General features: G+C 34.9%; 2 protein-coding genes across 10 annotated transcripts; both read right to left on the bottom strand.

The window, feature by feature from the left end:
* Positions 1-145: 145 nt before the first annotated feature.
* Positions 146-10,270, bottom strand: LOC104897658 (hypothetical protein). 8 transcript variants are annotated; one of them, XM_010684596.4, is made up of 15 exons: positions 8,534-8,757; positions 7,796-7,890; positions 7,576-7,689; positions 6,394-6,498; positions 5,948-6,019; positions 5,348-5,460; positions 3,545-3,703; positions 3,000-3,068; positions 2,015-2,135; positions 1,826-1,897; positions 1,507-1,607; positions 1,227-1,344; positions 716-775; positions 498-608; positions 146-286 (listed from the first exon to the last, which is right to left on the bottom strand). In XM_010684596.4, exons 1-15 carry the CDS (start codon positions 8,628-8,630, stop codon positions 182-184), a joined length of 1,512 nt encoding a protein of 503 aa, XP_010682898.2. In that variant the 5' UTR covers positions 8,631-8,757; the 3' UTR covers positions 146-181. The 8 variants fall into 8 exon arrangements, with proteins under 8 accessions (XP_010682898.2, XP_048502323.1, XP_048502325.1 ...); XM_048646368.2 differs by lacking the exon at positions 8,534-8,757 and adding an exon at positions 10,224-10,270 and having other exon boundaries at positions 152-286; positions 459-608; XM_057395470.1 differs by lacking the exon at positions 8,534-8,757 and adding an exon at positions 8,796-9,018 and having other exon boundaries at positions 152-286; positions 459-608.
* LOC104897659 (uncharacterized) lies at positions 10,230-23,822 on the bottom strand. Of its 2 annotated transcripts, XM_010684597.4 has the most exons (15): positions 23,303-23,821; positions 22,596-22,690; positions 22,400-22,513; positions 22,137-22,241; positions 21,937-22,008; positions 17,917-18,029; positions 15,495-15,635; positions 13,738-13,806; positions 13,124-13,211; positions 12,948-13,019; positions 12,751-12,848; positions 11,510-11,627; positions 11,381-11,440; positions 11,165-11,275; positions 10,230-10,648 (listed from the first exon to the last, which is right to left on the bottom strand). In XM_010684597.4, exons 1-15 carry the CDS (start codon positions 23,436-23,438, stop codon positions 10,535-10,537), a joined length of 1,506 nt encoding a protein of 501 aa, XP_010682899.2. In that variant the 5' UTR covers positions 23,439-23,821; the 3' UTR covers positions 10,230-10,534. The 2 variants fall into 2 exon arrangements, with proteins under 2 accessions (XP_010682899.2, XP_048502327.1); XM_048646370.2 differs by lacking the exon at positions 13,738-13,806 and having other exon boundaries at positions 23,303-23,822.
* Between the last annotated feature and the right edge of the window lie 1,099 nt (positions 23,823-24,921).

The following is a 24,921-nucleotide window of genomic DNA, read 5'->3' on the forward strand; positions in this document are numbered from 1 at the left end:
GTTGTATAATAAGTATGTGTGAATACGCCTTTATCAGCTTAAGCTCTTTATTCGTCGTATTATGAAGTTATTGTAATTGCATTTACAGAAGCAATGTGTGACATAACTTGGTTGAAGATAGTGACTTTCTATTCAAGTGGTTGCTACATGGACTTGCTATACAAATGTTCAATCATATTCATCACTGAGCATTCTGACTTGCATTTGTAACAATTTCCTCCGTGGTGGTGCCAATAAAGTCATTAGCCTTCTTCACATCTACTGATGAGTACTGTTCACTTTGATCCTGAGTTCAACAACAAAGGTAGATTTAGAACTCTGAAAGCACATTGCATATAATATCAGTAATATTCAGTGTGGAGCGTTTCTATATCGTCGTTAACCTAGTTTTCATATCTACTTCCTTCGTCCCTTAAAGTGGTTAATAACTCCTTTTCATGGAGATTGCAAGGACTTACTAAACAGAGAATAGGTGGGAATGACGGTATATCTTTCACCTTATGAACGATGCCCAACTTCTCTAACTTGTGAATAGCATCATCTACGTCAAAATTACAGTTCTCAGTATATTGCTCTAAGATCAGCTCCTCACATTTCCTGTCAAGGTCCTGTTCCATCATTCCAGAGTCATGTTGGGAGTTAACCAGCAGATGACTTGTCCACATGATTTATGTAAAAAGGAAATAAACAGTCAATAAATGAAATATATTATTACCTGACGAGTGAATTTCCCATATTTCATCAACACGAAGAATGCAACAATGACTTCTTTTACCTGTACAAACAACAAAACCATTTTTATTTTGCAATAATAGAATTCCATCCACTTTCGCTTATTCCCTTTCGGGAACTTTTTTTTTTTCCTCTTTAGCCCTCCTTAGACCACCATACTAAACTACCTCGCTCGCTCGTTCTCTTTGGTCACTTTCACACCCTTTCATATCTAGACTAATTGGGTAGAACTTCGTGAAATAAAGTTATTACCAAATCACCAAGTGAGAACTAAAAAGTTTCTGCGTGCAAACAGCAAAGGGTTGTAACTTTGGTTTTGTTCACCTATCTCTTTATATAAACTTGTGCTCTTATACTTTTAGGTATAAGATAAACATGTTGGTGCTTATCTAAACTAATCGAATTGGGATGAAATTAGTTTAGCAGCCAGCTTGTGAGTGGTTCTGGTTTGCAGATGTGATGATGAAAGATGTATTCAAGCCAGAGCAACTTACTTCTTGATGGATAACGTCATCACATAGGTGAAGTAGTGTGCCTCTCCCGCTGTCCAATTGTTTCTCATACATGGACCGCGTGATTAAACTCTGATAAGCGCTCAAATTTTTCTGAAACCTAAAATCATCAATATAAGAATGTTAAATTACTCAGCAACAGGTAAGAAATCCATACATTTCTTATGTAGACAGGAATCTGAACTTTTCTCAGAAGCGTGAAGCAATTACTATTGGATTGGCTTGTAAGAAAAAAAAAACCCGGAGGAAGTAAGCACTTAACGTGAAATAAATCTTAGCACAATAACCAACTACCGCAGAGCAAATAGGCGCCAACACTCTTATATTAGCTTTAGTCTTGCAGAGCTGAGTTATAACTGTCACCTGTGATTATAGCACAGTCTGTTTGGATGAGCAGTCCGTAATATGATAGTTCATTACATAATAATTGATAACCTTATAAACAAAGATAAAAGATAAACTAGCAATATATATTTTCACTTTTTAACTTAATGTATAATGCAATATGATGATATATAGGCAACGATTTAATCATCAAAATCAAATTTGGCTTTATTAATTGAAATGGAGTTAGTGGTTACCAGTCCAATGGCAGCTGTAACAAGGAATTTAACCCAGTCAAGTGGAGTCAGTCCTGGATTTTTCTTTTCAGGCTACGAGAAAGGTAGAAATTATTATCACAGGCATGCAACAATATATAATGGTTTATGAATCACAGGAAGGGTGAGAGACAGAGGAAGAGGGGGCGAAGGGGCAAGAGAGAGACATACAAGAACGATTTCCATATCAGCCATGGGAATGTTTTTGAAGTGCTTCACGTAAATTGCTCTACTATCTGCTTCCTTAGAGCCATCTGCTTTCTTAGAACCATCTGCTTCCTTAGGGAGCAATCTGCAGGGTTTCTACATGTAAGAAGTTAAAAGAAATACTCCCTCCGTCCCTAAGTAGATGATATTTGGTTGGGACTTGATTCTAAGATAGTGAGTTTTCATACCACAACGGCTCAACCATCCTTTATCTTTTGAAATTTTACCTCTTTATTATACCAACTTAGTCTTACTTTCAGATCTATTACATAATACCTCTTTATTATACAAACTTAGTCTTACTTTGAGATCTATCATCAAGAAAAAAATAAGGGAAGATCAAAATTTAATTTATTGAATTTAAGTACTTACTTTGGCACGGTCTAAAACAAAATTGTGGCCTCTTATATAGGGTCGGAGATACTGAGGTGATATGCTCTGCAGGTTGTCACAAAGCAGCTTTACAGTTTCTTCAGAAAGGCAGGTGTTCAATTTGTAAAAGACTTATATTGCCTATGTTTTCAATCTTTACAGAAGGATCATGATGATCAACAGATCCAATATTCCATGCAGGACATGCTAAAGTGAATCCTTGAACAAATGATATTTTTCTCTTTTACTACCCTGTTTGGGATCAATAGTCATGTTATTCCCCTCAAATTAAAGATTTAAAAAGGTTTGACCTTTTGATTTTTTACCATAGTTGAGCCAACCACTTCCACCCTCTGTCAGTTTATTCGTACCATTGTAAGGAAATGCCAACCACTTCCACCCTCTGTCAGTTTATTCGTACCATTGTAAGGAAATGCCAACCTTATGGACAGAGAGGAATAGTTGCATTGACTATAATTATCAGGTGCATGGGTTTTTTTACTGCTTTTTTCATTTGCATTTATTTTGTTTTAGGGAGCAGGAAGATACCGAAGAGAAATACTACAGAAAGAATTACCGGTATATAATGATAATCTTCTCAAAGGTTGGCTCTTGGATCGTTGTTTGACTGATCAGTTGGCGAATACTGAGTAAAAGTAGAATGTCAAAAACTCAAAAGAGCAAGAATGTAAATACATAGTACTGTCAATCAGCTACAGTTAGCTTTACGCCATCAGGCTAATAATGTTTGCAGGATTTAACATCACAAACTGAACAACCCAGTAAACAATAAATACAGGAGCAGCATCACAATAATAACAGCAGCAATATCACAACAATAACAGCAGAGACAGCAACACAGTATGTACGCTTACAATTGCAGGATCCAAAAAGGTCAAGATGTTTGCATCTTTATCACTAACCAGAGTAAATGAGGATACAATCAACAAATATAAACTCATTATACTAAGTTAAACATGCTTGCATGGATATAGGAAAAACTATATTCAAGCAAGTGCTTTAGGATTCAAGAAGCATGGGTTTTCACATGCTTTTCTGCTAGAAGAACTCCAATATGAAATGCACTAGAAGCAAAGGGATATGCAAAAGTCTAATTCAGACCTGAGGTTCATATTCTGGATGCGAATTCGTTCAATGAATAAGTCGTGTTCATCACCATCATCATCACCATCCTCTTCATCTTCTGAGTCTATATCTACCTGCTGTTCTTGATTTCCCACATAGCGTGCTCTTCTCCTCCTTGAGAAGAATCTCCTCAGACTGCGTCATAAACATTTAAAAACAGCAAACATATTTGGTGTGTGGATAGAAGGAAGAAGGTCAACAAGTAATCTGCTCATTAATGTCAAATATAATAGTAATACAAATAAGATAATCACAGGGGAAGACCGATGGAGAACAAGCGAATTTTTGAAGAAAGAAAGAACGATAAATTACAGTAATTTAATCCACTTCCTTACAACCAACGTAACTGGATTCCGACACAAGAGTTCCACCATATTGTTACTATATAATAAAAACTTGTAGTTATTATACTAGCTGTATATACTTGGTTGAATAAGTAGAAAATTGGATACATGCTATTTAAGACCTGTAAGTCAAGCATTAGCTATAATAATTTCATAACAAAAACATCATAACTTAAGGAGTCATGGACCTTATGGTTCAGGCAAGGAATTCAGACAGAGCATGGCCATGATATTAGAATAAGATTTTAACCCTTATAATAAGAGAAGGTTTTATATAAGGAAATACCTGCGGACATTAATAGTTTGACACAATAAAATAAAATAAAGAAAAAAGGTCTATTTCTAAAAATTATGATTAACCATTTACCATTTCCTGAATTCTATAAACTATGATAACCAATCCCTGAAGGCACTAAATTCTGCACATTTTCCATCAAAGCAAACTAATGTACTACCACATTCACTTGAGGTACCCTCATAAGACATGCCCCTTCAGCCATCCGAAGTGTTTCCATACAAAAGTGTACCACAATAAGCATATGAAATAGCACCAAAACTATCAAAAGTACTTTGATAGCAAATTCTTTTACCTTGGAATTGGTTTTCTGGAAACTCTCAGGGAGTTTCCCAACAACTCTATCATAACTAGCTTATTGCCCTGTTCAAATTATTTTCTTTCCCCTGGTCTTGTAGAACTGAATTTGCTGTCAAGGATTCAAGGGTATTTATAACAAAACATCAATGGATAATGGTAAATGATTTAAAAGTTTGCTCTCTTTAGGTTTTTGGACAATCTGCGGGTAAAATTGTATACATCTGGCACTTCCATAAGACCCACATAAAGCAAGTTATAATAATCATTGGTGATAGTTTTCTGTTAAATATTTCAAACTTTTTTTTTGAATATTATTCAATATATGTCGGTAGTATATTGGACACTTAAAAGTGGCATTAGAATCTACCCATCAACACCACGCATCATTGACAATTCATGCTCTTAAGTCTTATCATATACCACGCTCCAGCGTCCATCATAAATCAAAGAATAACTATATAAAAGATGATCGGTGTCTGAAGGAACTGATAATTTCCTCAGATAGACTTTGAAGTAGCTGTGAGAAGACCTACAAGACAATATTCGATATGCTTAAAAAAGTAGAACCTTTTATAGCCAAGGTTCATGATGCATTTATCATTTTAAACCTGCCTAATGACCCTCTTCTCAATAATAGTAAGGAAGTTCAAGTGTAGCAATTTAAGCAAGGTAACATATCTTCAAAGATGACAGGAACCAACACTCAACTAGAAAGTTTAGATCAAATAGTTCTTAATTAAAGTCCAGCAATAACCTCCCTCATAGCACTTAGACTCTGGTGTAATATGAGGAAGACAGCCAAAGTAACAACATTGCATCTTCTCTATTTACTTAACTTACCCAGTCAATCTCAAGAAGCCTTGCCAAGCACGTGAAATAAGAGCATCAATTTTCCATTGAATAAAGTAAGCAGTCATTTGATCCAATCCAAATCCGCGCCGAAATATTATGTACTGTAGTACATAATATAATCAGATAAATACCCAAAAGGGAAACAAGAAGAATACTCAAAAAACCAAGGTCTATTTTGGTTAAAGTACCATCAACCATGCAAACACTTGTTTATTTAATATCGTCTATGTCATTAAATATAATAAGTCACATTTGACCTTTCCATTGAACTTCCGACTACATGAGTTTCTATCACCATCTATCAGTAAATAATACTAAGGAGAATAGTATAAAACCATTAATTTTGGATGGATAAAGTTTTATACATCTGCATGGAAAGTGAATAGACATTTTGGGTTCACCTTCCCATTGACTTGATATATTAGAGAAATCAAACACAAAAGCTCATCCATCCACGACACTTAGTGACCACAAACCAGGAAGCAAATTGGCTCGAAAATAATATCCTTACAACTTTCTAATATGCCGAGAGCCCAATCTCAATTAAGATGTTCAGGGAGGAAAAAGAAAAGAGTTTGTGGCATGTACCTGATCAGCAAAGTAAGGAAGATGATCTTGAGGGTGCTTGGAGAAATACCTCCTTAGAAGTGTAGAGTCAAGCTACAGGATGAATATAATTTCACTTCAGTTAGGGAAAATAACAGCAGGAAAGACAACTGATTAGAACACTGGAACAAGATTACTGACAACCACAAATCATACAAATAGAAATAAGGATGATGACATTTCTTTAGAATCTGAGTTGCCCCAAAGTTCAATCAGATAATTTAGCTAAATGCTACTCAGAATTTCCACAATTTGCATATCGACCCCTTAGTAATTTTCTAATTTTTTTATCTAACCATGCCATGGAAGTTTTTTTCCTGTATGTTGACTAAAGACAGGGAACATTTCAATATGTCTGTAATGGCTAGGTGGATAGTCCATAACATATGCACTTGTGAAAAAAGATGTGAGTGTGGACTGTGACAAACCTTAGATTCATCGACTTTGATTGGAAGATTCAAACAATATTTCCCAGATGCCGCAACTTCAATCTCTTGATTTGATACTATCTTGAAATTGCTCTTACTCATCATCTTGAAAGACAAAAGTGGAAAACGGATGCTGTCAGGAAAGGAATATAATCTTAGTATTTTCAAATATAAGATAGAAAAACTTGCCAGCAATTACCTTTCTATAAGAAAGAAAAACTATAAAATATGCCAAAAACTACCTATTTATAGTCACTATCTTACTTTTATGAAGCATACAACTATCTTCATCTTCTAGTTCGTTTTCAAAATAATTATCTTCTTTGAGAACTGTGACTTGTGTGCATATAAATTACTACCTTTAGCTAGGTTTTGATGAGTGTAGGACCTAGAATGAATAGAGTGGCCTGACTTAAATCACACTCAAGTCACCATACTCACACCGAGAACTGAACAATTGTAAGAAGTCACTTCAATTATGACTTCAGTGATGTGCATCTAGGTGTAAATCAACTGAGTACAATATGATCATTTTTGGATGTTCTTGTATCGGAGACCTGCTAAAGTAGTGATGCTAACATGTCGTAGAAGATAGTTAATTTTTATTACAAAAGTAAAAAGATAAAATTATTTGCACAAGTGAATGTCAAGATGCTGAATTGTTCAATAAGATAACAAGATGTTGCAACATGGCAGTGTTATTCATGACTCTTTGCATAGGAAGATAGAATCATAGTACTTAAGGTATGACCTATAAGCTTGTTTTGTACGATAAAACTTTAGGAATATTTTTCATGGTAACCCTAAGCTTTGGATGAAAAACTAAAATACCCCGAGATTTTGGGTATGTCTATGCAACCCTAAGGTTATTATTGGTACCTAAATTGATCCTAATGATGATGATGTATAACAGCAGAGAATAAACCCTTATTTTACAATTATACAGGGTTTACAATTTACAATCATACATTGATCCTAATGATGATGATGTGTAACAGCAAATGAAGACGTTGTTAAATTGTTAATATTAGAAACTATACATATAAAAGGCAATCAAAGGCTAATATATTCAGATTTCAGAAGCAAGCCAGTGATGCCAAAGCAACTTTTCTGTTTCAACTGCTTACATTTGGTCAGGGAAATAATTGAGAATTTGAAATGGAAATGTAATAATACTAATACCTGAAATAGATGAACAAGGAACTTCTGCTCAAGTTCATCAATTTCGTCCTCTGAAAGATCGCGCTCTTCCAATTTTTTAGCTCCAACAACAGGTTCAAACAGGGTGTGTAATTGCTACAACCAAAAACAAAAACCAAACAAAAAAGAAGAGCAGATCACTCAAATTAGTATGATACAGAAGCAATATCTAAATCTTGCACATATTAAGACTTGAAAATACCATCATTTCTTCAAACTGTACATGATACCAAGCTCGGATAGTGTACTCAACTCTCTTGCAAAATGTCAAAAATTCCTCCCTCTCTAACTTATTTTCTGCCAAAAACAAAACCGCAATCTTTAATCGATCACTCAAAACACAAAATACATTTGTCGTGCATACTAACGCAAATTAGATCACACACTCGAGAGCATGTTGTTCATCATGCTCCATAAAGCACATACATTAAAATCTTAACAAGTACATTTTACAAAAAAATTAATATATCTTGCTTAAAACATCCTATAAGTCATGACAAACTAACATAGTAGTGTAACAAAAGAACATACAATTCAAAGCCTCCATAATACTCCTAGTAGTACCTAGAAACCCGTGTTCCGTCTCACATTTTTTTGCACATGTTACATATGGCTCATTCGAGCAATGATATGTAAAAAAATACAATAAATATGCTTGAGAGCGCATAGTTCTAGATTAGGTGCTCCCGAGAGTATCTAAGAATTTGCACATAACATTTTATTTATGTACTACCTCCATTTCTATTATTTGCAACAATTAGACATTTGTCCTTTCTATTTTATGTCAAATCGTTGCACATAATAAAAAACGGAGGTAGTATATGATATTAGCTACGAACATATTGCACATGATCATGCTCCCTGGTGTATAATCCAAATGTTTTAGAACTAATTAACAAGAAAAAAAAGAAGAGAGAGAATAATTAAATGAGTGCATTACCAATAAGTTGGGTTAATCCCTGTATTAACCTAGGTTTAAGAATGGGAATTACAGATTCACGATCTAATTGAATAATCTCTTTCTTTTTCTTTCCCATCTATTAAAAACTTCTAAGAAAACAAATTTGCACCAAAAAAATTGTGCAATTAAAACAACCCAGAAACACAAAAGATTCTCAAAATGTAAAAGAGGAGAAAAAGAAAGCAAAAATGGATAAATGATGGAAAAGGTAGGAAAATGAAGAGTCAAGGAGAGAGAATACGAGAAAATTGGGATGAAATCCATTTTTGCGCTAATCAAGGTCTTCCACAAATCAGCAAAATTTGCACAAATTCTCTCTCTTACAAAGCTCTCTAGTAGCAGTAGCCAGTGTTGCAGAATTTTTGATGTGGAATGCATATTTATACTTTTGGGTTGTGTCTAAAATTATTACTTCTCGAAGATGAGGTGGTGGAGCAGTGGCGTCGTTTTTTATCTCATATTCGTAAAATTGTAAGGTTTATGGATCAAATTTTATTGGACTTATTTGAGATTTTCTCTCATTATTTCTCTTAAGTGAGCCTCCTTCATCTTATCAAAAAATAATAATTATTACTTCTCCGTTTTCTTTTAGTTGTACACAACGTAAATGCTATGCATATTTAGAGTATTTGTATAAATGTATATTGAAAATATTAAATATAGCACAAGTGACTATGTGAGGAGAATACCTTTGGAAAAAATAAATATAATTAATTCAAAGCATCTAAAAAAGGAATATGATACAATGATTATAAATTGGAGATAGTATTTTCTTAATAGTAGATAAAAGGTGTGTCCCAAGACTAAGTTTTACCTAATGAATGCAGTTTAGGGATACTGTCCCGGGTCGTGAAGATTCGATCTTAGGAGGATCATTTCACGGTTTGGGAGGTGGATTATAATACTGTCATATTCGTCTATATTCAAACTACCTCGCTCCTATCTGAATTTCGTTTGATTTTGATCTTAAATTTGATTGTTATTGACCTGATTGAGCAAAAAGTTAATGTAATTTATCATGATCATTGTTTTGTGTATTTAAATAAGTTATTTTACAATAAGTCTAGATGTAATCTAACTTAAATGGACTACAAAATAGATCAAAATCTAATCCAATAAAACGTTTTTGTTTTGACATTTCTTAAAGGAGTACTTCCATTTCATGTTTACAATCTTTTTTTTAGTTTTGGGAGTTTATATGAATGATAATTATTAAAACCGGAAAATGAGAGACAACCTTACAATAATACCTTCGAATTTGTTGATTGAGGGTGACTCAATCAACCCTAAACTCAAATTTACAAGAATGGCTAATTTCCATACCAAACACAAGCATAAAGCTAAAAATCAAGATATAATGAATAATATTTTCATTTATTACACACTTACATATTTATTTATATAAGTTCCTCGTTTATATATTTATTTATATACTTCCTCTTTTTTCAAAAGACGATTCTAATCGAAAGTGCATACATCAAGAAATAACACGATGGTAAAACACACACACCCCTCCTCTTCCACCCACATCACCACATGTAAGTTCAATTCTATCACAAGGGTTGGAGAGTTTGGAGAAGGTTGTACTTTAAGTCGACATCGAAGGGTATTGTCGTAATTTACTTACCATTTTTCTATAAAAAGAAACTCTAAATGGAAAAGTATTTACCAATCGTGGTGTAAGCTCATATCCTGAACTTCCATTTATTGAGGAAAATGTACAGATGCAACAAGAGCACACTAGCACTCTGCAACTACAATTAGCAAACTCTGCAAAGGTTTATCAGCATTGCATAGTTATAGGCATATCAATGAAAGAATTTAAATGTCAGCCTAGTTTTGTCTGCCTTAGTTACAAAACCTTAATGCTGAGAGCTTGGAAAAACGGCTGACAACACAATAATCCCTGCAGTATTTACATCAAGAGGGAACCATTAGAGAAAGCCAGATTACAAGTGCTTTCCCTCAGCATAGAGATCATCAGGAGTTGTTGCCAGCGGCCTGTCTTGCCTTCATAACAAGCTCCTCCGTTGTTGTCCCAATTATCTCATTAGCTCGCTTCAGGCTTACAGAAAAATACCTGCCGATGGTATCCTGACAGTTCAAACATTTCGAACAAGTTAGAAGCAGGGAACTGATAGCCACATCTGATCAAATACCAAGAACCGACTTTCCCTTAGAACACACAGCATAAAACAGGATTTGCTTTAGTTGCTCATATGATAAAGGCGATGCTCAAGCTATGTTATTCAGACTCGGAACTCATGTCAAATACGGGCAAGTGTCTGAGGATGATCTGCATATCCGTGCCGAAGTGTCAAAGTAGAGGTTAAATGAAGAGCTCAAATGCTATTCTTCCATATGCAATTTAGGACCCTAACTCATGCCATGGTCAAACATAGCTGTCCAAGACTCCCATCCTTTTGGTCAAACAATTCGATCAGGAGTAAAACAAAATACAACAGTAAAAGAAAAGGACAGATTCATTTATAAAGATAATCGCCACTCAGAATTCGCCAGAATGACTAGGATTTCAGATTGCATGATATGATGCAAGAGGGGCTTATGTCAATACTGGATCCTGTAATTGAGGTGGGGAAGAAAACTCACCCTAGAAACAACACCCAACTTCTCCAATTTCTGAACTGCATCATCCACCTCAAAGTCGCATCTCTCACCAAACTCTTCCTTGATTAATTCCTCACAGTGTAGATCAAGATCCTAATAGATGTCATGAGTAGTCAGAAGATCAACTGTTATAACAGACAAAAGGAAACTACAAAGTCAAAATGAGATGACGATGGTAAAACTGGAGCAAAGGGTTACCTCTCTAGTACATTTACCCTGTTCCATCAGTATGAAAAATGACAAAATCACCTCCTTTACCTGCATAAAAAAGACTGTCAGAAATTGCAGTTACTAAGACCCTTCAAAACGAGAGATGCAAAGGCTTACTTCTTGCTGAATCACATCATCACATAAGTGAAGAAGAGTTCCCTTTCCACTGTCAAGTTGTTTGTCATACATAGACTGGGTAACTAGATTTTGATATACAGCCAAGTTTTGCTGAAAGCTGAAACAAGGAAGGCACAAGGACAGAGAAAATACATCACATCTTTGTAGCCAAGCTAAAACTTAAAATTATCTTATAAGCCAATTTAGTCCAAAGAAACCAATAAAGATCATGCTATAAGTAGCTCTCTATTCACAAGATCACCACTAAGAGACTTATATAGAGAACCACTGCTACGTCATTCTATCTTTACTGAACTACAGTGACATTTTACTGTCAAACAAATTTAGTTATTTTTTTTAGATGATTATAAATCCATTATTTTGAAATAGAAAAAAGCTAGAACTTAAGGCAGCACCTGTAACTCTGTAAATGCAAGAGCTCAAACACACCAATAGAGGACATAGCTTCATAGACATAGGCCAAAGACACCTAGAACAAAATTATCTTACAACTTATGGGGCCAAGCTCAGGTCAATAAAATGATACACCCTTGAATGTCATATGCTGATCAGTATTTATTATTAATAAATTCATAATAATGGAAAATTTCTCATCATTGAATCCCCTTACTTACAAGGCTGAAAATATGATCCTCAAAAGTTTTCTTTTTCTAAAAAAAAAAAGAAAACATTACAACAAATCCCAGTCTGAGCTTCAGACAGCTAACACCCTGTGACAACTCCATACACTTGCAACTTGCAAGCATCCTGATTTCGTCAAATTTGTTGAACCAAGCAAGCAAAATGAGGTTTGCAATTAAGGCTGACCCGGAGAAAAAACAGACGTGAAGTAACAGCAGAACAATCATTACGCATTGATTTCTTCCCGATCCTCACCAACACCTGAGGTTTGAATATGGGAAGTTTACGCGAGAAACTTGAAAAGATTAACTAATCTCAAAAGTGTGGTTCCATCTCAATCTTCACTTAGGGGTGGTTCTATGAATGGAAAAAACCCTGCTTATAATTGTTCCTTTTATCATAATTCTTTTTCTAAATGTAGAGCCTATAACTTCTGGGTAGTATCTAGCAGCAAGTCTTGTAAATCTACAATTGTCACCAAGAGGACTCTGTAGGATCCTCAACCTGGACTAACGACATTCTTTTAGCCAGATCCCACTATCCCTGTAGAAGTTCAGGGATAATAAATGAAGCGGGGATTAAATCAATAAAATACATACGCAAAATATGTCTTCGCACAGTAACCAACTACTGTAGATAGTACAGCAATGACAACCCAAGGATCAGCCTTAATCTCAAGTGAACTCAAAACAGCAACCTGCAAACACAGGAAACTCAAGCGGATCACAAAACGCAGCAGAGAGATAAGATATCAATTCGTCAGGTTCATAGACGAGCCTAGAATTTAAAAACTGACCAGCCCGACAATTGCAGTTCCAAGAAACTTGACCCAGTCCATTGGCGTAAGACCTGGATTCTTCTTTTCCGGCTGTTGGTAGGAGATTCGCAAGAGGTCAAGAGGTTAAAACGTGACTGAGATTGTAGACAAGAAGAATTATCAACTTCACCAATACTAGAGCAAGAAGTACTCACCAGAACTATTTCCATGTCAGCCATCGGAATATTTTTAAAATGTTTCACATATATTCCCCTGTCTGATTTTCCTTTAGGACTTGCTCGCCTATCAAGTTATTCTAGCTGTTAGCATAATTGTAAAAAGAGCAGGAAGTTCATACCCAAGATCTGAACAAGAATGTCTAACTGAAAGTCTGAAATCATGCAGCAAAAACTTGTCTGACAAGGAATATACTGCAAGGCCAACATAAGTTTCTGGTAAAAACTGAACTTGCTTTATTATTTGCCCCACTGAAATAGGATTTTGGATACCGTTTCACTACAGAACCATAAAAACATAGTGAGAATTACAACTTTACAGTCACATAGCACCCCAGATAAGCTTGCATGCATTTATACCAAAGGCCATCATTTTCATCACGATGTTTGAACCACAAAAAAAAGAAAACTCATCATGAAGATAGTTATGAATGATTATATTAAAATCCTACACTGAAGAAGATACTAGTTAGCGGACGCCTTTCCGGTACTGATAAAATATGTACGACAGACAAGTATCCGTTAAGCTCACGGTTCCCTCCAATAAATTCATCCAATAATAATATGTTAAAATGGTCCCATGGTTGCGATACCTGTAAACAACGATCATTCTATCAAAAGTAGGTTCTTGAATAGTGATCTTGCTCAACAGATTCCGAAAGCTGGAGGAAAAAGCAAAGCAAGAACATTGATTAGGAGCAACTATCAACAAGAAAAAAAAAAGATAACTGAAAGATGAAGCATTAGCGTTCTATATTGCATCGGAATACAGAGAAGCAAAGAATTGTGCAAATATCAGAACCCCTCATTTTCTCTATATTAATTGTTTATCATGATAACTTATAACAGTCTTGGCCAGCACAGCCTGTCGTAAGGTAAATGAGCCCTTGGACTTGGCTGCTTGAAGTACGAAATAGGTTCGAGTAAAGGCGTGGGCAAAATGCTTTATTAGATGAAGGACAAGTTTGTCTGCTCATTTTAGGAGAGACTGGCTTTTATTTTCTCTGAAGTAATAACATATTCTCATGCTACTCCAAAAAAGGCCTGTGAACTAAGAAACATTAAGGGGGATAAAAGGCTATGCGATTATGCAATTTGCAAACCCAGTCACTTTTCTCACATACCCAAATTCATTCAATCAACCGCTTCAGATTCAAAGTAACAACCCCCTTTAATGAGGATTGGTGGATTACGCATATCCTTGTGATCACGCACCTTCATAAATATTGTAATCTTCGTTCTCAAGTACATTTTATCTCTTTTCATCTGCATTGATCTCTACCATTTATTTAAGAAAGATACCCATGGCTGGCAACTAAGTTGGGCAATGCATTGCAGCCTCTAGCAAGCTCCAAACCACGAAATGGGTCAAATTTCCTGCATATATCACATCCACATTTTGGATCATGTCTTCTATCCACACCTCTATTGGGTCACCATCTATTTTATGTGTAGATCGATAATATGGTCAAGTACGAGTTACTGAGTTAGTTAAGTGACTTCTTTGCATAGGTTTGCGACTTATTGTCAAGATTTTCTAATAATTTAAAAAACAGTTGTTATCATTCATGGTTTATGGGGTTCTGAATTTATGAAATTCACGCTTTCACTTATACCAGTTCCTCTTATCAATGTTGGTCATGCTATTTAGGAAACAAAATAATCAAAATTGTAATAGCCACTCATCCCAGCATATCAGGTTCTAAAAAGAAGTGATCCAAAATTTGCATTTTTTCTCGACTTCACACCCCCCCCCCCCCTCAACACTCAATTCATTCAATTATTATGTTCTCTAGATAGTGTTTCTGCGTAATACTGGGTTCTTTGCTTCTTTACTTTCAGATTTCACTCTTCACCACTTCAACTACCATAAGTACTATTTCAAAATAAAGCTTGATTTTCATAGGCTTCTCTTATCTTTTACTTAAGCGACGACAGTGCTAAAAACAGAAAGGGTTTCGAACACTCTGCGTTGACTTAACATCTCTTATGCTCCATTATTTTTTGCTTCCTTACATGTCATGCTTCTCATACTCAATTTTAGCTTCATCATTTCTCCTCTTTTCCATAGAGCTACAAGAATCTTAAATTCTTGATTATCCTTAACATATGTCTTCTGAGAACAACCACAGTCCAGCATAATGCATACACCATAGAATTCAATAGATAACAGCAAATGATTTTGTAAATATTAAGAATTACACGTGCCAGAATTCCACATATTCTAGCTGAACTCGGATATATGCAGAGATACAAAAGGTCAAATTAGTTAATAAAAGGAAAATCTACAGAATAAATGTATCTTTTGTAAAAAACAAATAGGAGAGACATGGTAATTCTGAGATCAAACCTGATATCCATATTCTGAATTCTGATCCGCTCAACATAGAGGTCTTCTTGATCAACCTCATACCCAAGATCGTCGTCCTTTTTTCTATCTTTTAAAGTTCGCTTCCCTGACTTTGAAAACATGGACCGAAGTCGTTGTATCCTGGAAACATCAGACAACACTACATCAGTCCCACAAAAGATGTTAATTTAGAATGCATACATTCCATCATGTCATTAGAAAGCTGAGAATGAAACAGCAGGAAAGCAACAGCTTAACTTCAAAAATTCTTAGTACCCATAACATCTTTCTGAATTTCACAACCAGTCTTATTAAGTCTCTCTTGAAGTGTCCAAAGATAAACTACAGGTTTGGAGAACTATATTGCACCATTAATTTTCTTCTTCAAAGACATTTTTGACAATAACAATTTTATTATTTAATTTACTACATAATGCAATTTGTAGCATTATTACATAAACACATATACATCATAATTAAGATCGTCAATCTATAGACGTGAATTTTATCTGCGGAGCCCCAATGAACTTGTGGGTTATAGCCATTTAAAGCCAAATCTCAAAACTCATTATTTTCCATGTATATAATAAACAGCAGATTTGCAACTAAAGTTTAATCCTAGTACGTGAAAATTTACATTCCCCAATCACATTAATCCAACCCCTCCCTTAAATAGCACCATCATCTTCAGAATTATTCTCTTCTTATCGTTCAACATAGTTTATAAGCACCTGCAAAAATGGGAGAACCATGGAGGTAAAAAAGAAATCCCCTTAAGCGGTAATTCAGAGAAAAAACAGAGTTGGAGAAATTCCGTCGAGAATAAGGGAACAAGTTCCAACACATTCTTTATCCATTAGTAGAATTTAAGCCACTCGGTGCTCTATCATAGACTATTCATGTTATCTTTAGTAGTCTGACATATTGTTAATCTGCATGGTCTGTCAGTAACTCTAACTTTTAATTTGAAAGAATCGAATCTCATAACATATAAATGTCACCAAGCATCACCAACATAATACAGATCTGAAACTATAATAGTTATATTAAGGCTCTGTTTTTGGACTGAATTAGTTTGAACTCAATTGAACTAAAATGAATAAGTGAAGTGAATAAGTCAGATGAACTCAACTGATCTGAACTGAATTGAGTATTATTAATAATTACAAGTAGAGTAATATTTTTATCATCATTGATAATGATAATAAATTAATAATATTAATGATGATGATAATAATACTAATATTATGCAAAATAATAATATTCTTATGAATTGAGTAATATTAATAATAACAAGTAGAATAATAATGATATGAATTAATAATATTATTAGGTTGGAGATCGTATGGAAGAAGATTATTAGGAAATTTAGAATACTTATTTTGTTTCTTTTAATTGCTACATTTTCCTTCAATGTTTTTTTAAAAAAAATTGCTACATTGTTTATCTTCACCCACCAAAAAGTAATACTCCCTCCGTTTCCGAAAGTTCTTCCTATTTTAACCGATTTCCTCTCGCAAAACTATTCAAAATAGGAACAACAAAATAAATCGGATGGAGTATTACTTTTCTATCTTTCGCTTCATTCACCAAACATTACTCTTTTTATCACTTGTCTCCCTTATCTTATATTCAATGGGTCAAAAAATACCCTCTAAAAAGCTTACAAGTGACGTTGCCAAAAATCTTAATAATAATAATAATAATAATATATCATAAAAATAATAATAACAATAATAATAATAATAGTAATAAAAAAAGTAATAATAATAATGATAATAATAATAATAAAATAAAAAAAATCAATAAGTTGTAGTCTGAACTCAACTGAACTAATATGAATAAGTCTGATGTGAACTGAATTGATCTGAACTGATTTGATCTAAAATGAATTTCCATTTATTCAATCCAAAAGAACAGAGCCTAAGTACACGATAGGATTTGCAGGGTTTTTTATTTTCTTTGCATAGCTTTGCTAGCTTTTTCTCAATAAACTTTTGGAAAAGGTTCTCAATATGCACACACAACGACACAAATTAACATTTGTCGAAGTTCCATAAAAGCGTTAGTAATCAATTTGTGTAGAATAATCAGAATCTAATTTTTACTCCTTCCTTCATCTAACTCCACTTGCTAAGAACATACTTAAGAACTTAGCATCTGAAGGGAATGCATGGCTAAAAGACGATTCTTCATCCCTTAATATATGTCAAACTTCATACGTGACTTCATCATATGTACCTAGTTAAGCAAGCTCCAGCCTGAGCCTTCTAATTGTGTCTTGCAGCAGGTTGCAGATACCACTCACCCCATCCAATCATGCATGATAAATTTTTGGCTCTGAACATTTTCACAAATCATAGTAATGACAATTTTAAAACTCTTTATACTATGGCTGAAAGCATTCAAAATTACCACTCACCCAGTCACTCTCAAAAGTTTTGCCCATAAGCGTCCAATCATCATATCCACTTTTTCCATGAAGAAATAATCAGTAGTGCGGTCAATACCAATGCCACGTCGGAAAATAATATACTGTGAATAAAACATAAATATTTAAGTCAGTAAAATTTGAAGTTTCAAAATTATTTAAGAAAAGTGAAGCAATAACAGGTGATGACAGAGAGAATATCTCAAAGGTGATATGTTTCAATGTACATCCATCTCCATCTGTAATAGTACCCTCCATCTCACGAGGCCTAAAGAATATTTTAGATAAGAACATTTATTAAAAAAAAATACCCACAGTATTATGTACGAAGAGGATAAAGCATCCTTAAAAAGTTAAATGGGAGCAAGTCAATCATGCTGGCAACTGAAAGCAAATTAAAAGGAAAAGTGCCACTGGCCACAGACCACCCCCCCCCCCCCCCGAAGAAGCTTTAAAAAAACAATGACTCCAGTAACCCGTATACCCCATTAGCCTCATTACAAAAGATACATATGTTAGATCATAGCCAAAGCACACATATTGTAGCTATAAGTGCACACCTCCAAAGCACCTTCTAATAATACTTCCTCCCAAAGGCAAGACCATTCTAGCACACCTGAATATTGCCTAATAAAGAAACAGCACGCATCCAAAACTCCCCCTTTCATCTAAAAAATATACAGTCTACTCCATAATATAGCAGCCACTTCACAGTGAACAAAAAGATGAGAATCGGACTCTATTCTTTGTAACACATAAGTTAAACATTTGGGGAAAAGCTTGTCGGCTGCAACACCTGCAAGTCATCAAGAGTATTTATCTATTTCATAACTGCAGTCCACAAGAAAGTCTTCACCATTCTAGGAACCTTCACCTTCCAAAAACGACATTGTAAACAGTAGGCTTTGAAGGATTTTGCAAGTATTGAAAGATTTACGGAAAGTCTCCTAGAAGAATCAGCAAGCCAAAATCTACAGCAGGAATATCATAGAAAAAGCAATAGAATTGAAGTCCCAAATCCTCCTCCAAAATCGTAAACTGCAAATAAAAGAGAAGATGGACACTGCAACACTTCGTGTTGGGCCAAATCGTTAAAAATTTGAAACAAAATAGCGAAAACTGACACTTGGACTGGTACTGTTGTCCTGCAGGAATTCCACACTCCAGATAACATAGGTCTTATGTAATTACTTTTGTCCAAGTTTATTTTCTAAGACCCCTTCTTAAACTTCAACTTCATATATTTTCCATCAACGACTAGATCACAAATCTTAAAGTACTCTAATATCATCTCCTTCCCTATGCGTGATACCTTGTCTGAATATGTTTACTTCCATTATGGGACTTAATAACCTGAGCGAACTTATTACAGAGTATCAAATTATAATTTTTGCCAGTTCAACTTCTTCCAAGTGAGATTCTTTCAATTGTTTGGGCAACCAGGTAAAATAACACGCACTATTTGGTGTTTCCTTGGCCCACAACCTTGGTTATTCTCACATAACGCTGGAGTGTGATGCAGCAAATCAATCTGTGGGAAAAAGTTTCGAAGGAGTCCTATGGATATAATGATAGAAGACATCATTAATATTAGTCTTGATTTTGAGCTTTTCTCTTGTAATAATGTTAAACGAGCCGGAAGTGCTGTGGCTCACCTAGCAGCAAGTTTAGTCCCCTCTCATGGGGTGGAGCAAGTTTTTTTGGACTCTTTTCCTCAAGGTATAATGGCCTTGGCAGAACTTGATTAGTTGATTTATTGACTTAATAAAGCTCCCCCCTCCCAATCTTTCCTTTAAACAAAAAAAGGTAGCATAACACGCAAAAGATGTAGCTGAAACATACTAGAATTCAAAAACATGAAAGTAAAATATTTGGCTGCTCCTTCAAGAGCTAAGTTATTTCTCATTTCCAGCAGGAACACTAAAAAATTTGTGATTTTATCATCAATATCCTGGCAAAGTCTCTATTGGAACAGACAGTCATTTGGAAATACTCACAAGATGAGTGAAAGATTATATGATCCAAAATTCCCTTCAGATAGCATTAATTCCATCTGCTTGGCAGCAATATCCTACATGGAGCGACTTTCAGTTGTATTGCAACGAGAATATCTGACTTTACACGTACTAATTATCTCATACTCACCACAAAGCTTATAGTGGAATTCACACTATCTACATTTTCTTCATACTTAGTTGACTTTCTACTGCTCTCAAAAGAAGTATAGATTACCCAATCTCTGCACCCCTTCACCACAACTTTCTTGTGAAAAAATTTACCTTGTTTATTGTCTTACTTAAATTCCCAAGAGTGGAAGTAATTAGCGAATAATAAAGAGAAGCTATGCAAAATATAAGGCATACGTCCCATGTCAATCATTTTATCAGGGTGCCCTAACCTTTCTAAAACTATAAAACATTCAAACAATCTTGTACCATAAGTCATAACCTATGAAAATGAGATAATCAACATCAAACATCAGTTTCTTCTTGCTTCACATAAAAAGCATACTCATCCATGTGCCATTTAAAACCATTCTCTAGACAGTATGGATCTGTTCAACTATTCCAAGACCTTGATGATTGCTTGGCCCATAGAATACGTTTTTTCAATTTCATTAATCATGATCAATTCCTTTAACAGTATATACAAGAGGTTGCTCGTGTATACTTTCTCATCCAAAGAAACATTTGAAAGGTTGACTAGACTTTGAGTTGATGAATCTTCCAATGATTGTAGGTAGTAATACAAACTAAAAGCATAATAGTCTCCACAGGAGCAAATTCCTCCTTAAAATAAACACCTTACCCTTTTGTGACAAACCTTACTTTGTATCTCTCCCCTTCACTTTTGGGTGCTTTGGCAATTCTTTTCTGCCTTTCAAGCCCTTTGCATTTCAGATACTTGATGTCTAATAGGGAGATAATAAACAAGTTCACAAGTGTCACTAATCTTGATTGAATGTATCCCCTCCATTTCAGAAATATTTACTCGCTTTCCTTTTTGGTATGTTTCACAAGATCGCCCTTAAATTTTTCTACTTTGAACATGAACCCCATCCCCAACCTTTTACTTCAATACTCACATTCTCCTTACTTTACAATTGTTGCTATCTCCTTAACTATCCCTTCAACACATCACTTGGCTTTCTATATATTAAAAAGCTCAATTGTCCAATACATCAAATCCAAAAAAGCAAAAACATAATAAGCTTGTAGCGCACAACCAGTCACTGGTATCAGCTAAATTCCTGTATTTCTTTTGCTTGTTGATTGAACTTACTGATGAAATCGTTAAAACAACAATGTGCAAGTTGATAAAGCAAAGGAAGTTCAACTTCAAACTCTAAGAGCTCAGTATTGACAGAAATAGAAAACATAATTGGTTACACACTTACACCACAAGAATAATCACAGTGATAAATCAAATGAAAAGAACTGGATCCATACAAGACATTTGTACCATTGAGAAAAATTAATGTTCTATTAGTTCAAGTGTGTGACACTTGCTATTAACGAGTAAATCATGTCAGTTAATGAATATTAACAATGGTGTTTATAATCCATGACCTTCACGTGGCTGGAACTCCCAAACTAAGCTAGAATTACTCAACAACTTTTGATTAATCCATGACAGTAAATAGAAACTAAAACAGAAGTTGTACCCTCCGTCCCATAAGAAATGTGCATCTTTATTTGTTGGGATGTCCATAATCTGGATACAATGTCCACTTAATATATATAGTATACAATTGACTACTTTAGGTGATTCAACTTCCCATACTACCCTTGATATCTGAGAAATGATTCAACACAATCCATACACTTCAAAATAAAAAGGACACTTTTGGCATAACGCATCAAAGAGACCAGTCTGTCTATATTATAAGGGTTTGCAAAAGCCAGCCTACACATATTAACTGCATTAGGGAAGTAAAAGACAAATGAACTTCAAGCAAATACCATAGCTAACAAAAAGTATTGTATGTTTCCCAAATGTTCTAGAAATTACCTTATCACAAAACTCCGGAAGATCTTCTGTTGGATGCTTTGAAAAGTACCTCTTCAAAAGCTTTTTGTCGAGCTATATTCGCCACACCAACACATACACACCAGTAAGAGAACAGCATCAGACAAAGTTGAAGGTTACCAAATAAGAAAATCAATAGTCTTTGTGACAAATGCCAACAATAAAATGTACTGCAAAGGAACCTTCGCTTCATCCACAGATATAGGAAGGTTCAAAAGGTACTGGCCAGTGTGTGCAATTTCATTCTCTTCATCATTCACAATCTTGAAATTACTCTTTTCCATCACCTGATAAAGGAGAACAGAATAATACAGCATATCAAAAGCTACAGAAAACCGCAGTCTGCATAGTTTTTTATTACTTCATTCAGCATAATGAAGAGCTACACAACATCAAGAGTCAATCATCATTAAGCAATCCTCCGGATAAAGTAACCACATATTACCTGAAGCATGTAACTCAGAAAATTCTCTTCAAGAATATCAGTTTCTTCTGGTGATAAATGCTGTTGCTCCAGCTTTTGAGCTCCATGGACCGGGTCAAAGAGGGAGTATAATTGCTGCAGTCATTAGACATCACTTTAACAAGGCATACACAATCAATTCAATATTTACTAAAAAGGACACTTATTATCACAATACCATCAAATCCTCAAACTGTAAGAGGTACCAGGCCCGAACGGTATACTCAACTCGCTTACAGAACTTCATAAACTCAGCTCTATCTGAACTGTGTTCTGCAAGAAATTATCAGAAGAATTGAAACAAATCACACTCAAAACTCCATCAACACATAGAACTGCATTTTAAAACACACAAAATAAAAGGCACCATGTTGCTTTCAAAGATATCAACACATGTGGAAAAAATATAAAATACTCCACATATAAGGGAACTAAATCCAAATCATTAACTCTTTGCAGAAATTGTCAAGACTCAAATGACAATATCAACAGACATACACTAAAACAATAAAAACACATACTTCCAGGTGATCAGATTTTGAGGCACACAAAATAATGCCTTACAAATTTATATGTGTATCACTTCCAAAAGCCAAAATCAAACCATCCATAGAATTATTCTACCTGAAACCTTATGTTTATCATTAAAAAAACAAATTTGGATCAACATAACATGAAATGTAAGTAAAAAAAAAAAAAAACCAACTTGAAACATAGTACTGAACCTAAAAAAAACTCAAACAAAACCCATCAAATAAGAAAACCCCATTTCGAATTTAGCAAAAATAAACATAACCCATAACATAAAATTGTACAAATATCAATATAAAATAACTGTAATATAACATTGATAACATTAAAGAGAGAGAAAAGAAGCAAAATTACGAATGAGATTAGCCAAGGTCATAATCAACTTAGGCTTCAAAACTGGAATTACAGATTCACGCTCCAATTTAATAACTTCTTTTGGCTTTTTATTCTTCTCCATTTTCTCGCTTTCTTTGAGGTCAGAAATCGCCATTAAAACCAAACAAAAACTCGAATAAGAAACAAGTGTTTTGCTCTTAAGAGAGAGAACAAAAAAATTATAAAGAAGAAGTGATAATTATAGTAATTGAGAAGAAAAGGAAACTTAAGGAGGTAAATTAATGTGTAAAAAAGAGAAAAGATTCGCAAACATAAAAGATGCGGGTTTGTTTGTTTGATGTGTCGGCAAAGATATTGTTGGGTGTGAGGAGAGAGAAAATTCTCGAAATTCGAGGGTTTTTTTGGGGGATTTCTACTGTTTTTGATAGAATTTAAGTGAAGAAGATGAAGTCACATTCGAATTGAATACATTCCATTACCATTATTATGCAGAGAGTAAGATCAATGGATCATTTCATAACTCTAAACTAACTGCCCAAAACATAGTAACGGTAGTTTTTACTTGTATAGTTTCTATTCACCGTATTACAATAATTTAGGTTGAAAGGATCGGTAATTTTTTTTTCCCTTTTTACACTAGGTACCCTGAAGTTTCTTAATATTCATCCGATATCCTTGCATTTTTCAAAATTCATCAAGTACTTCTATACTTTGGAAAAATTCCTGACGTGACCCTACCATCAACTTTCTATTAAATATAATCCTAAAAGATTTAATTAACCCTAACCCCTAAGCTTAATCCTAACCCTAACCCTTAACCCTTAACCTACCACCCTCCCCCCTCCACCCTTAACCCTCCCCCCACCCCAGCCCCACGCCACCGCAACTCCTCCCTAACCCCGTCGCACAGCCCCTCCCCCAACCCCACCCCGTCGCGCAGCGATCCCCCCCCCCCCAAACCCCCCCGCCACGCAATGATTGCCCCCATCCCGTCGAATTTCACGCTCCCTTCCCCCACGGGGTGGAAGATCATTGCGAGACAGGATGGGGTGGGGGGAATCATTGCGTGACGGGGTGGGTTGGGGGAGGGGCTGCGCGACGAGGGTGGGGTTGGGGAGGGGTAGGGTGGTGGGGTTTGGGTGTTTAGCATGAGGTGGGCCAGGTGGTGGTTAGGGGTTAGGGAGAGAGAAGGTTAATTAGGTTTTTAAAGTATTAATTAAGTTTAATTAGAGTTAATTAAGATTAATTAGTATTAATTAGGTTAGTTAGGGTTAATTTGGTTGATATATCCTTAATAACTTATGGAGTTGACGATCATTAAGAGTATTTTAAGTATTTTTCAAAACGTCAGGGGCATCAGGTGAATTTTGGAAAATGCAAGGGTAACTGGTGAATATTAAGAAACCTCATGAGTACTTGGTGAAAAAACTGATTTTTTTTAAAAAAAAATCGGCCGAATGAGTAAAATGTATAAAAAAATAAAGGTTCAGATACTTTACTATTACTCCTTTCACTTTTTTTATTTGCTATATTGTTGTTTTGGGAATGAAGTTATTAATTTTGGCCGTTATTTTGATTATTTTATAAGTAAAAATATAGTTATGTGTGGTCTTGTTAGATTTGTTTCGACGTGTAGA

The sequence above is a fragment of the Beta vulgaris genome, chromosome 6, assembly GCF_026745355.1.
Source record: "Beta vulgaris subsp. vulgaris cultivar EL10 chromosome 6, EL10.2, whole genome shotgun sequence".
In the NCBI taxonomy this organism is placed as follows: domain Eukaryota; kingdom Viridiplantae; phylum Streptophyta; class Magnoliopsida; order Caryophyllales; family Amaranthaceae; genus Beta; species Beta vulgaris.

Excerpts from the sequence above, each read along its gene's own strand:
- LOC104897658 (XM_048646364.2), bottom strand. The coding sequence starts at position 8,630 with ATGGGAAAGAAAAAGAAAGAGATTATTCAATTAGATCGTGAATCTGTA. Across the intron at positions 1,898-2,014 it reads CTGATATGGAAATCGTTCTT|CCTGAAAAGAAAAATCCAGG; the intron begins GTATGTCTCTCT and ends CCTTTCTCGTAG. Across the intron at positions 776-1,226 it reads ATGACGTTATCCATCAAGAA|GTAAAAGAAGTCATTGTTGC; the intron begins GTAAGTTGCTCT and ends TTGTTTGTACAG.
- LOC104897659 (XM_010684597.4), bottom strand. The coding sequence starts at position 23,438 with ATGGCGATTTCTGACCTCAAAGAAAGCGAGAAAATGGAGAAGAATAAA. Across the intron at positions 22,691-23,302 it reads GACCTTGGCTAATCTCATTC|AACACAGTTCAGATAGAGCT; the intron begins GTAATTTTGCTT and ends AATTTCTTGCAG. Across the intron at positions 22,242-22,399 it reads TTCTGAGTTACATGCTTCAG|GTGATGGAAAAGAGTAATTT; the intron begins GTAATATGTGGT and ends CTCCTTTATCAG.